The sequence below is a fragment of the Lissotriton vulgaris genome, chromosome 3_2 (assembly GCF_964263255.1).
Source record: "Lissotriton vulgaris chromosome 3_2, aLisVul1.2, whole genome shotgun sequence".
In the NCBI taxonomy this organism is placed as follows: Eukaryota; Metazoa; Chordata; class Amphibia; order Caudata; family Salamandridae; genus Lissotriton; species Lissotriton vulgaris.
In genome coordinates, this window is record NC_141690.1 from 161,675,468 (window position 1) to 161,688,113 (window position 12,646).

General features: G+C 42.9%; 1 protein-coding gene across 1 annotated transcript in view; it reads left to right on the plus strand.

Annotated features, from left to right (window-relative positions):
* The window catches only part of HTRA3 (HtrA serine peptidase 3), a 241,653-nt gene extending 229,693 nt beyond the window's left edge, over positions 1 to 11,960 (plus strand). Inside the window, exon 9 of the mRNA XM_086964137.1 lies at positions 11,417 to 11,960. Within this exon, the coding sequence (XP_086820263.1) occupies positions 11,417 to 11,582 (166 nt within the window). The 3' untranslated portion in view covers positions 11,583 to 11,960. The remainder of the gene's footprint in view (positions 1 to 11,416) is intronic.
* Positions 11,961 to 12,646: the final 686 nt, after the last annotated feature.

Here is a 12,646-nt window from a genome sequence, read left to right on the forward strand (position 1 = left end):
TGATAGACTGTGCAAACGGTTCTACATATAAATTAAAAAGGAGACGGGATAGGGGACAACCCTGCCTTGTTCCTCGGCTAATTTTAAAAGGAGTTGTTTGCGTACCATTTATTAGTAGGGATGCTCTGGGATTATTGTATAATAAGCCTATAACCCTACAAAATTTGGGACCAAGATGGAATTTTTTCATTACTAGATTTAAATATGCCCAGTTTACCCTATCGAACGCCTTTGTGGCGTCGAGGGTCATGATAGCCAGGGGTAGGCCGAAAGTTGAGGCGATATCCGCGGCTCCCACCAGATCGTAAGTTAGGTCAACCAATTGCCGGCCTCTAATGAACCCCTTTTGGTCAGGGTGGATAATTGATCCAATCTCGCTTCCCAGTCTCGCTGCCAAAATTGACGTAAAAATGTTATAATCGTTATTGAGAAGCGAGATTGGGCGATATGATCCACACTCGGCTGGGTCCTTGCTTATTTTTAATATTAAGGCTATATTCGCTTCCCCCCAGGAGCTTGGTGGTGGCTCCCCTCTAATCAGTATGTCGTTGAAAAGATTCGTAAGGACTGGAGTGAGAGTGGGATTAAGTACCCTATACAATTCTCCTGGGAGACCATCCGGTCCCGCGGCCTTACCCTGTGTTAATTGTTTGATAGTGTTAGCAACTTCTACTTCTGTTATTTCTTTATCTATATTTTCAATTTGGGAGCTTTTCAATTCTGGGAGAGTTATATTATCCAGCCATTCGTTCCTTTCGTCTAAATTGTCATTGAGTTCCTCTGTATAGATATTCCGGAAGAACTCGCTAAAGGCTTCACCGATGTCCGTATCTGTTAACCTACTAGTGGCTTCCCCAGTGACCCTCACTTCTTTAATAAAGTTTCTGGACTGGTCAGCTTTTATTTTCCAGGCCAGCAATTTTCCAGCAGATTCGCCATATTCAAAATGTGCAAGTTTACTTGCCTGCCATCTTTTATTTAGCCTCTTTTGCAATAATGTATCTAACTTAGCTTTTAATTCTATTTTCTCCTCTTGATTATCTGAGGAGAACTGATCTGATGACTCCAAGCGGGTCAGTTCTTGCTCTATATGTAGAATTGCCTCCCCATATTTCTTTCTCCTGTATGAGGCCCTGCCGGTAATGCAGCCCCTTATAAAAGCTTTCCAGGCCTCCCATACGATGACCAAAGAGGCAGAGCCTAAATTTTGCTCTAAAAAGGAGACAGTTTCATGTATCAGATAATCTTTCTCCTCTTCCTCCAATAAAATTGTTCGGTCAAAGGACCAAGATGGATGAGTGGATTTCTGCTCTAGTTTTACTGAGAAAAGAATAGCAGAGTGATCTGAAAGATGCAGAGGCAGGTATGTTATGTTTTTAACCTGGTCTTTAAGAGAGAGGCTGAATAGGGCATAATCAATTTGTGATTTATGTCTATATTTGTAATTGTGGAAAGAGGCTCCCATGGCTTTACCAGCTCTTTGTCTCCATAGGTCGTTTAGGCCAAGATTCGACATACATCTAAGAAGTGTATCCCTCATGTTGCTGTGCGCTACGGCCCTGGAAGTGGGAGATTTGTCTAATTTTGGATCTAGGACAAGATTGAAATCTCCCACCCATATTATGGGGTCAGAACAGGTGATCAGATGATTCTGCAGAATATTCAGATAAGAAGGATCGTCCTGGTTAGGTCCATAATAGCTAGTAATGGTAAAACCCTTCGAGTATAATTGGGCATTGACTATCAGCCATCTGCCGCTCGCATCTGTTTTCCAGTCCGTGATCTGAGCCCTTGCTGCTTTTTTAAAAATGATGGCAGTACCACGAATACTGGCGTTATGGTCCGTACTTACAGATTTATCAACCCATTTGAGTTTTTTAAGTATATCTGTAATCTCTTGTTTGTTTAAATGTGTCTCCTGAATCGCCATGATCTGCGCGGGTGAGTCTCGTAAGTACTGTAAGATTCTATTCCTCCTCGCCCTAACTCGCAGACCATTTACGTTCCAGGATAGGAATTTAATATCTGTCTTTAATTTTTAGGCTCTTTAACATAGTTTTCCAACCCTCAGCTCTGGTACTTTTTTTGCAAGATTGCCTGTCATTAGCTATCTCTCTTTCTATTTTGGCCAAACAGCAGCTTTGAAACATCATTGGATCCATATTCTTCGTGATTATAGAATTCGGTTTATGAGGACTTTTATATTTTGCCTTCCCTTTCCCACCCCTGGAAAACCCCCCCAACTTACTCTGGCATGATGTATTGCCAGCTTGTCGTCTCTGACGTGTTCCTGTTCCATGCCCTAATATCACTCTTATCGGTCATTATATTTAATATATAAGCGGTGGCGAATAGCAATTAGTAGAACCATAGTTTTAATTACTTATCTGGTATTTATATTATTACATTATTACATATTGTTACTACTGATGATCCTCGAATAACCAAGGTGAGTTTGGGCGAGAATGTAAGGATTGCAAATAGGCCCCATTGCAGCCTAGTGTAACTCAAAGATTCTGACCGTAAGTTTACAGGGGATTGAGGTCTATAGTGAAGTTCCCGTACTAATAGCCATTTATTTATATGTCACCCAATACTATTTTGATTTCCTACGTTTTAGTGAAAAGTTTGTGTATTATTTTATCTTATCCTCTTTTTTTTTTTCTTTTTTCCTTTTTCACTTTTTTTTGTGTTTTATATCCCTCTTCTATCATTATTTCCCCTTTATTTATATATTTTTTTTCCCTTTTTCTTTTTTTTTTTGCTTCCTCACCCAAGTGTTAGTGATTGCTTCCCCACCCTTTTTTTTTTCCTTATCTCTTTTTTAACTCCTTTTTTTTAAAAGAGAAATTTTTACAGATTCCTCTATTATTTTACTAGGTTTATTTACACGCGTCTGAGGGGTTTGCGTGTTCACCAATAGTGACTAGGAGCTCATCAGCTTCGAAAGGAGACTTAACATTATACATTTTGTTGTTGTACATTATCCTTAGGAAAGCAGGGAATCTCAATTGCACGGTAGCTCCTAGACTTCTGAACTTCTCCATCCGTTGGCCTAATTCCCATTGCCTGTCTAGTGTGGTTTTAGACAGGTCGGACCTCACTTCAAAAGAGAAGTCTGAGGCTTTCAAGGTCTTGGCTTTCAGGGCTAGATTCAGAATCTTTTCTTTCAGTGAATATGTTAGAAAATTCACCAGGATCTTCCTTGGTTTATCTCTGCCTGATTTAAGACGAAATGGGTCCCGGTGTACCCTCTGGATATCTGTTTCTATCTCAGACAAGAAAGAGATTGAGAGAGTCTTTTAGTGTGATTGCTACAAAGCTCTTTAAGTCTCCTCCTTCTTTCCCCTCCGGAATTTTTAGAAGTCTCAAGTTATTCCTTTTAGAAAAAATTTCGAGAGACTCCACCCTCTCTTTAACTGTATTACCTTCCCGTCGTAATATCTGAATCTTCCCCTCAGCACGCTCCAATTTTACCTTAAGCTCGCCAACAGAGTCCTCTAAGCCTCCGGTTCTTAATGAGAGACCATCTACCTTAGACTCTAAGTTTTTGCACATTGTGCGGATCTCTGATTGAGTTTGTCTCGATTCCTCGAAGCTTTTTTTCGACTCTTCAAACCCATTTCTGATCTCTTCCCTCATACTGAGAAGTATAGCTTGGAGGGTATCGTCGCTATCATTTTCTTCGCGACTCCCACTAGATTGATCAAACTCCTTTGGCTCGCTTCCTGCTGCTGAGGTAGAGGCTTGCTGGCCCAGAGGGGGTGTTGCATTAGCAACTCGCTCTGCTGGATCCCCCATCTTTACACCGCTAGCTGACTCTTCTGCCCCTGTTACTTCCTCTTCGGTTTCCCCCAAGTTGCTGAGTATAGTTGTAGAAATAGTTATAGGTTCAATATCGTCAACTGATGTGGGTACAATTTGTGTGCTAGCAGGTTTTTGGGGCTCTTGATTTATGTTTAGGACCTGGGGCAGGACCTTGAAATAGGACTTCAGTGAAGGTGTGATTCGGGAGATTTTTGCTAGGTTTTGTTTTGCTATCCCCTTTACTCAGACTTGCCTTATGTGGTAACTCCTTCGGACCGGTGTAACGTAGCTGATATCCCTTACCCCTTACCCCTTCTCGGTACCCTTGAGACTGGGGGTTGTAATGTGTCGGTTGCTACCTCAAGCTCAAGTTCTGGCTCTGACTCTGTGAGGGACTGTTCCTCTGGGCTTCTTTCGGTTACTTGTGCTTGGCCTGTGTCCCTGGGACCTGCAGGGGCAACTGATTCTTTATCTTTATTGCTACCTTTCCCTTTCCCCTTAGCCTTCCGCTTCCCCAGGGTTCTAGCGGTATTTATGTATGAAGTCTCACTAGGTGCCTGGCTGGGGGCTTGAAATTGTGCCTTAAATCTGAAGACTCTGGGTGTAAGGGCTAGGTTCTGCGAAGGGTAGCAATCTTGTGTATCTGTAGGACCCCGACTGTCAATAGACTGAGCCTCACCCCTCAAGGCGCTCAACACTTTCTCACCCTGCTGGTCCCCCTTACCGCACCGAATGCTTGTTGTCACTCTTTTTGCAGAAACGCCGTGCACTGCTGCCCTTCTTGTTCTTCGGAGCTCCACGGCTGCGTCACCCCAGCGGTAGGGTGCAGGGAGGAAAGCCTGCCCCCAACACATCGTCAGCTCTATCCGCCTTTATTTTAATGTAGCACTGTTGTTTTCTAGGAGCTCAGGCTGCCTCCACTCCACCGAACTTGAATTTGGTTCTAGCACAAGCTCCCAGGCTCCCGTCTGCCCCCTCTTCACTATCGGCAGCGTACAGCGCTACGTGCCGCCTGACCCGAGCCTGCTCCGATCGTCTCTCCTCCCGCCAGGTAAGGTCCCGGTCTTTAAGTATATCAGCAGCTCTGTCCGCTGTTATATTCCCGCAGCACTGTAGCTTCAAGATCTCAACCACCGCTGCTGATTCGAGTCACGCTGCTTCTCGGAGCAGCTCAGCCGAGCACAACACTCCCGGAGCACCGGGAGCCCCGCCCGCCCGCTCGCTCTCACTCTTTTCCACTTGCCGAACCCGATCCAAGCCGTCTCTGTCTCGCCTCCCACCTCCGGGTAGGGTCTCACTGTTTTCGCCGATGTTTGGCAGCGTCTTAGCTTGTCATCTCGCCATTCGCCCGCCTGTGGTGTCCGATGCGATTAATTCGTCTTCTGGGGCACTTCAGCAGGAACCTTCGTCAAAGACGAGCGCGCCGCACTAGCAAGCGGCCGCCATGTTTTCCAACCCAATATGGTTACTTGATGTCTGAAGCCCTTTTGTCTTGCGTAACTGGCTTGGGGTCATTGGGAGTAGTAGGTGGGTTGGAACAGTTAGGTTTTATGAAACATTTTTTGCATTTATTGGCTAGAAAGTTCGATTTGATGGTTTCCTCCATTCCAGTCAGCCTGTCCCTAGTATGTTTATTTTTTCTATTAGTGGTGATATAATAGAGCTGACCAGTTGTTCAATAAGGGATAATAAATCCCGCTGTGGAGGAGAAGCTGGAATGAATAATGTCTCAGCAGCCTCAGGAGTCGTGGGAGAATTGGTGACTGGAACTGTGGGGCTTGAGCACAATTTTTGGAATTTTGATTATTCCCAATGTGATTAATCCCACTACGTTTCCTTTTAACAGATGAAAATTGGGGGGAAACTATCATTTGGGTGTTTTCAATGTTGGGTGTTTTGGTTGATGGCAAGGGTTGCAGGGGGCTAGCAATATCATGTGACACACAGGGGCTATCAGCAGGAAGCGGCGATTCCACTAAGGCATGTTTGGTTTTACACAGGGTGTTTAAATCATCTAACCATGCAAGAGCATGCTCTGCGACTACTGTTTGTGTGGGCTGGGGAGATACACCTTTATCGACTTCTCTAGCACTGTACAAATTTGAGCTGGTTATATTATCCCCCTTGCAAGTCATGGTGTGATTTTGGGTGTAACTGAATGGTTATCAACCCAAAATACGCTTCGGAAGGGAATATGTCCATGGAGAAAGGCAAAGTCAAGAAGCGGAGAACCAAGAGGAAGCAAAAGTCTTTCTTTACCTCCTCATAACCAAGAGCCAAAGGGGGTGGCCCCGTCCCGTCCTACTCAGTCCTCTGAGGGCCACAGAGGGCCCGCCCTTGTCCCGGGCTTCTCCCACGCGCTCCCTGGCCCAATGGTCAAACTTAAGGCGTCGTTGGGGGGGCGGTGCCTGAGCCCTGCTGCAGGTGTGGGCTCAGGGTGACTCCTGGGAGGTGTAGTCCGTGGGGCATTAAGTGTGTGTGGACCTTGCGCAGCGTCCCGGGCCCCTCGGGAAATGAGAACACACGATCCGTGCAAGATGACAGAGAGGAGGGAGAGCCAGGAGAAGTGCTCCCTCCCGCAGCAAACAACCAACTTGCTATCCTCGGCGCTGCGGCACCCGCGGAGCGGGTGCAGCGAGGGATCTTAAGGCGTCGTTGGGGGGGGGGTGCCTGAGCCCTGCTGCAGGTGTGGGCTCAGGGTGACTCCTGGGAGGTGTAGTCCGTGGGGCATTAGGTGCGCGTGGACCTTGTGCAGCGTACCGGGCCCCTCGGGAAATGAGAACACACGATCCGTGCAAGATGACAGAGAGGAGGGAGAGCCAGGAGAAGTGCTCCCTCCCGCAGCAAACAACCAACTTGCTATCCTCGGCGCTGCGGCTCTATTCTTAGAACCCATGTATGTGTGTATAAAATATTAGCATACAAGGGAAATTGGCTCTCTGCTTGTCAGGACTCAGTAGGATGAAAGGATGCGTTTAGGCTGCCATTAGCTTGAAAATCACGCTTGGATCTCAGGGGTGGGTACCTAACCTCCTGAGCTACAATATCGGATGTTGAAAATGGCCACTTCTTTCCAGCATTTATCCCGTTGGATTCTTCAAGGCTGGTTTGTCGCCTGCATTGTCCTCGCCAGACAATAGGTAAGAAGTGCCTCTCATCTTTTGTCTCCCTCGTGTGTGTTTCGGGGTCAGTCAAGCACTGCAGCTGTGTGTGAACCTCCGCAGGCTGCACAATGCTCTGGCTCTTTCCCCAGCACCGCGATGCTTCAAATGAAGCCTCTTTCAGGGACCTTGGCAACAGGGGACATCCCTCAGGCGGTACTAGAGCGCTGGCTTATTTAGGGCAAAAGCAAACATGCCCAGTCACCTAATAAATGTTTCCATTTCCTTGGCGCATGTGACCTGTGACTATTCAGACTTAAATTGGCTTTAAATGCTGCTTTTTATAAAAACGAGTCCACGTTCTTAGCTACTTAGAATACAAGAGGGCCCGAGATGGGGGTGTGTGTGAGGGGAGAGGGGGATAAGTTAGTTACTGCATTCAGTCAATACCCTTACGCATTTCTGCAGCCCCGATTTTTTATGCATAATTATGGATTCACTACATTTCCCTTATACACCTTCATCTGCTGCATAATCTGCCAGGGTTAACAAAAACATGTGTTTCTAGCTCAGACGGTCCATAATGTACTACATGTGTTGCCACTCAGTGGAAGACCATTTGCAAAGTTTACTGGTCACATTTCAGTTGCTTATTGCTGTATTTGAATGTTAACCTGGTACTACTGAGGTAAATGCTTTGCCTTGTCAGTGTTAGCATGTGCAAAATAATTAAGTAATACTATCACAAAATGTGCTGCAGTATTTCACATAGTTTGGGCTGTTCTTGCCACATATGGTTATATCACATTGGCGCCCTTTCAAATTCGGCAAACCAATTTGCACTAACCAACCAGTTGAAAACTAAATTTGCACTGCCTGACAAATAAAACAAGCATTGGCATAGCCAATAGGTCTCGCTTTTGGGACCTTATAAGTGTTTAGCCATGCAACACTTGATGTTGTTGCACCAATTATATTGTGCTGGATAACTAAATACTTATAAGGTCCCAAAGGCGAGACCTATTGGCTATGCCAATGCTTGTTTTTGGTAGGTGTTGACCTGAAAAGGGAATGTCAGACCTCTGCAAGGGGAAGCATGTTAGGTCCATGTTGAATAGGGAACTTTGCAAAGGTCTGCACTAAGTTGAGAGTGAAAACGCTAAAAAGGGTGGTCTGTTTTCCAAATGAAAACAGACCACCAGGAAGCAGGTTTGCACACCCCTGTCACTGGCTAGTGCACAGTTTTAGATCGACACCTCAACACCTCCTCCTCAGTACATTCCTGTACCTTAAACATGTTTAGATGACTCTGTCTGGCCGATGGGGAAAAGAAGGTATCACTTTAACTTTTACTGATACCCAGGGTAATCTGGCTGTTCTCCTGTTCGGTCAACCACAACCATTGTCTTTAATTGATGTTTTCTGTTTTCTTCATTGTTCTTACTCTAAAACTTTATAAATCTAAATACTGGGTTTCCTTATCCAATTTTAATAATTTTTTTGTCTCTTTGCTCATGAAGTTTTCCTAACCACCTATATTGTATTAGGAACTTTAATGTGTTGTGTTCGTTACTTTAATATTGTTTAGTACCAATATAATGTACCACACAATCTTCTAGAGACTTGTCTGCAGCCTTTTCCATAGTTTCCAGGGGTTAAACAGAGATTCATTTAGAATTGTATCTAACCATTTCTATTAAGTTAATAGGGGCACCTCTACAAACTAATAACTCTGATTTTGTCAGACATGATAATTTGTGGTAGATAGATTAATCACGTGTTGTATAATGGCCTTCAACTACTACATTTTCCTAGAACACAATTGATAGTTATTATCTATAAGCAACTCATGGGTCATCTCTTGGATGTAAACACATTTCCAAGGAATACAGCCTCTTATGTGGTAGTCACAGTTTCAATACACAAACGTCAGACCACTTCGAGCAAAGATCCAAAACCATGAAAAATAACTTCATAAAAACTACCTTCAAGGTCACCAATCCAAGAAATTCTTGTCTAATTCTTTTTAAATACCTCCTGAAACAAAATGGATAACTCTTATGGACAATTCTTTGATACTCCCAAGATTATCTACAGGCCCTCTAGCCGGTTTGTCACTTCTACTTTCATAGCTAATGAACACTTGGGGCCATATTTATTTAGGCGTTGCGTTGCGTTTGCACCACACAACGTTGTGCATGCATGACATAAACCCAAAATGGGATTTATCAAGTCATGTAGGGCCACTGTGCTTGACCTTGAGTGGCTTGATAAATCCAGAGTAATACAGTGCAAATTGCCTCATTGCGTTACTCTGCCCCAGGATGGCATTTATCATGGGTGTTGCCTGGGTGTTTTTTGCAACAGAGTCTCTGTTATGATAAAAGTCTCTTCCCAGCAGTTGCATTAGCTACCATTACGAGCGGAAGAACCTCTGTTTCATTAAGAATCAGAGCAGGGAAACTGTTGCAACAAAATGAAACAAAATACATACTAAGCAGAAAGCAACTGGCTTCAATAAATGGTGAACCTGAAATCGATCTTTGGGACCTGTGATGGAGCCGGTCCCTTTTTCTCCCTAGTTAATGGCCTGTTTTTCCCTGCTTAGAAGTGTAAACGGGAGAAGGTTTTTCTCATAACAGGCTCACAGACACAATAGCTCATGACTCTGAAGAATCCCAGACTCCAGGTTCTAGGTTAATTGATTTATTACAAATCCAAAAATAAATGGACATACAACCACCTCAAGATGAGGTTGTAAAAGTGCATCAGTATTAATGCAAAGCCAAACCTACGGGCGAAATTCAATATCTGAAGCATGAAAAGAATGACGAATTCCAAAACCAGAACACAGGCAATAAGTGCCCCCACGTCAAGATCAGTCTTCATTCAGGGTTCGTAAGTAAGAAGCATTAGTCTGTCCCCACACTTCTACTAATGTGACATTCCTACTTAGCATTTCCCAGGCAAGTTCAGGAAAAGGTGTCAGCGCGTGAAGACTTCCTAAGAAGTGCACTCACGTTGCATGGGTCATGTAGCATAAAGCTACAGAGCTTGTTCTAAGATGGGTGAGAGGATGTAGCCTTTCAGCTAGAGCAGTCAACCTCGAAGCTGGGGAACCGGGTTTGAGTCTCGGCAACGGCGCTCAACATCCTGTGATTCTGGGCAAATCACTTAATCTCCCTGTGCCTAACAAAAATGAATGTGTCCTTCTGTAACTAAACTGGTGCTCATGTAAAGCGCTCTCCCCACCCAATGTCTCAGGTCTAGTTCGTGCTATATAAAACTCTTAAAAAAAAAAAGATGCTCCTTCTCTCTCCATCTATCTCCTCTCCTCTCCTAACTCAACCCCCAGGGCACTGTCCCTAACTCCAACACCAAACTCATAAGACACGCCCATTAGCAAACATCAATATGGTGCACATTTAAATAAAGACATTTCAGTAAATAAACTACATTAATCGGCTATAAACGAATACTAGAATTTACATAATTTAGAACGCAATTGCCATGATCTCTTCACATTGTATGAAATATTTCTATCATTTCACCTTTTCACGTTATTACATTTCACATCCTAATGACCAAATGTTAACACAACAAAAGAAAAACTACTTGTGATTATGATGCACCCCTACAAATGAAGAAGCACAATCGCGCTGTAGCACCTGTACAGAGCAGAACACATTTCATATGTTGAAGAATGGGTTTATTTGCGTTTTAATTTTGAAACCGCATCAATAATTCTTTAATGAAGAGCAGGGTAAAACGCAACAAGAATTTGCACAGAGGAATCATAAAAGAATGTAATTTTGAGGATGACCAGTGCACCCAGACATCATCTTAGTTAATACATTTACAAGATACACCTCTAATATTGATGTAAGTCCTTTAATAGTAGAAATGTATATATAGCTGACACAATAAGCACATATCAATTTAATTTAGAATTGTGTCTTTTACTGCCTGTTTCCATCTGCACATTTTCTGATGAAAATGTGCATTTGGTTTGCTGTTTGCATACTAAGAGATTCTCTAACATGGCTATGAAATAACGCCATGTAACACTAGTAAACAAGTGATAAGTTTACCCCTCAAGAAGAAGGAGCGCTTCTTGCACATAGGATGTTCCCCATTATGGCATTCATGTTCATTGAAAGTGAGCCAGAGATTCCTACTTTCAGTTATTGTTTACTTTGAATATACAGTGGCAAAGGCATTGATTGATTTGTACTTCTTCTTCCCATTATATACAGCTCAAGATTTCTTCGTATTGCACATGATGTTGGTTAGAAGCCATACCTAGAAAACAACCAGGTTGTTGTTACCTACAGCAATTCAGAGCAATAGAATATGTCATATGCAAATGAGTTATAGAACTCCAGAGAATAAGGTAGACCCGCTATGAAGTACGATGGATTATCAATTTCGTTTGGTAATGTTCACTGACTAATTAACCCATTATGTTATACTTAGTTTTTTTGACTGGTATTTCTTTGCTTACACAGGGGCGGTATTCAAAATGGAGATATCATTGTAAAGGTGAATGGGCGCGTGCTGATGACCTCCAGTGAGCTCCAGGAGGCGGTGATGAAGGAATCTCCTCTACTGCTTGAAGTTCGAAGGGGAAATGACGACTTACTGTTTAACATAGAACCGGAAGCAGTTATGTAGCCAATGGAGGAACTGTAGATTACAGAAACTGTTTTCACCTCCCTCTATTCTTGAAGATGAGGCACATCCTCTTTTACTAAACATAACTTTTTGTCGACTAGTGACCAGGTGGACTATCTGGATTGTCTGAGCCATTCCGAATTTTAACTTCCACCGTTTAGTTTATTTTAACACATATCCGATACAAAAGCTCCGCAGATGAGAAAAGATGTATGTGCCTTTCATTCAGAAAGAAAAGCCAGAGCATTTCTATCAAGTAGTCGAAGAATCCGAAACAATCTTTTTCCTATATTAACATAATTCTTTTTTTGCAAAAACTAAGTTTTGAATATATGATTACGTTACATTTTTTATTTTGTATATACATACCTAAATCACAATCTTGATATGAGTGTGAAATGTTTACTGCCAATATGTGACCTTTATTCGTTTTGTGCTGAAATCCTAAATACATTTCCATGATTTCTAGTGGTTGAATAATGGAACCACACTTGGGTACATTGGGCATTTATGATCACAGGGATCACCCCAGTCACATGGTTTTCATAATGACAAATCACCACTGGCCGTTAGCAAAGAAACACGAGTCCTAAAAGGGGCTTCTTGAATGAGATAAGTGGAACAAGGAAATAATTTTAAACACTGATTAAGACACACGAATCGTAATCGGGGAGTCTACAAATTAAAATGCCGCTGATTTAAACAACTATTTCTCATCACAAACTTCGGATCTGGAGAGTTGGAAGAACTTCTAACGGACACCTGAAAGATCACCTCATGCTACTGAATTTTCTCTAAGGAACATTTTCAATTATAAATTTGTTTTTAATAGGCTGTGTCATGCTGTGTCACTCAAAATGAGACAATGCAAATGAGGGTATGATTTGAGATTAGAAAACATTATAAATTATAAATTTGATGGCTACGACCTGCGAGCTATCCAGTTAAAATGCAACCCTCAGTTAAGCAGGATGGACTTCCATGTGCTAATGTTGCAAGTAAAGCATCTGCTAATGGTTAAATTGTTCCAAATTCCAGATGTTTGGAGTAAAGACCTGTTCATG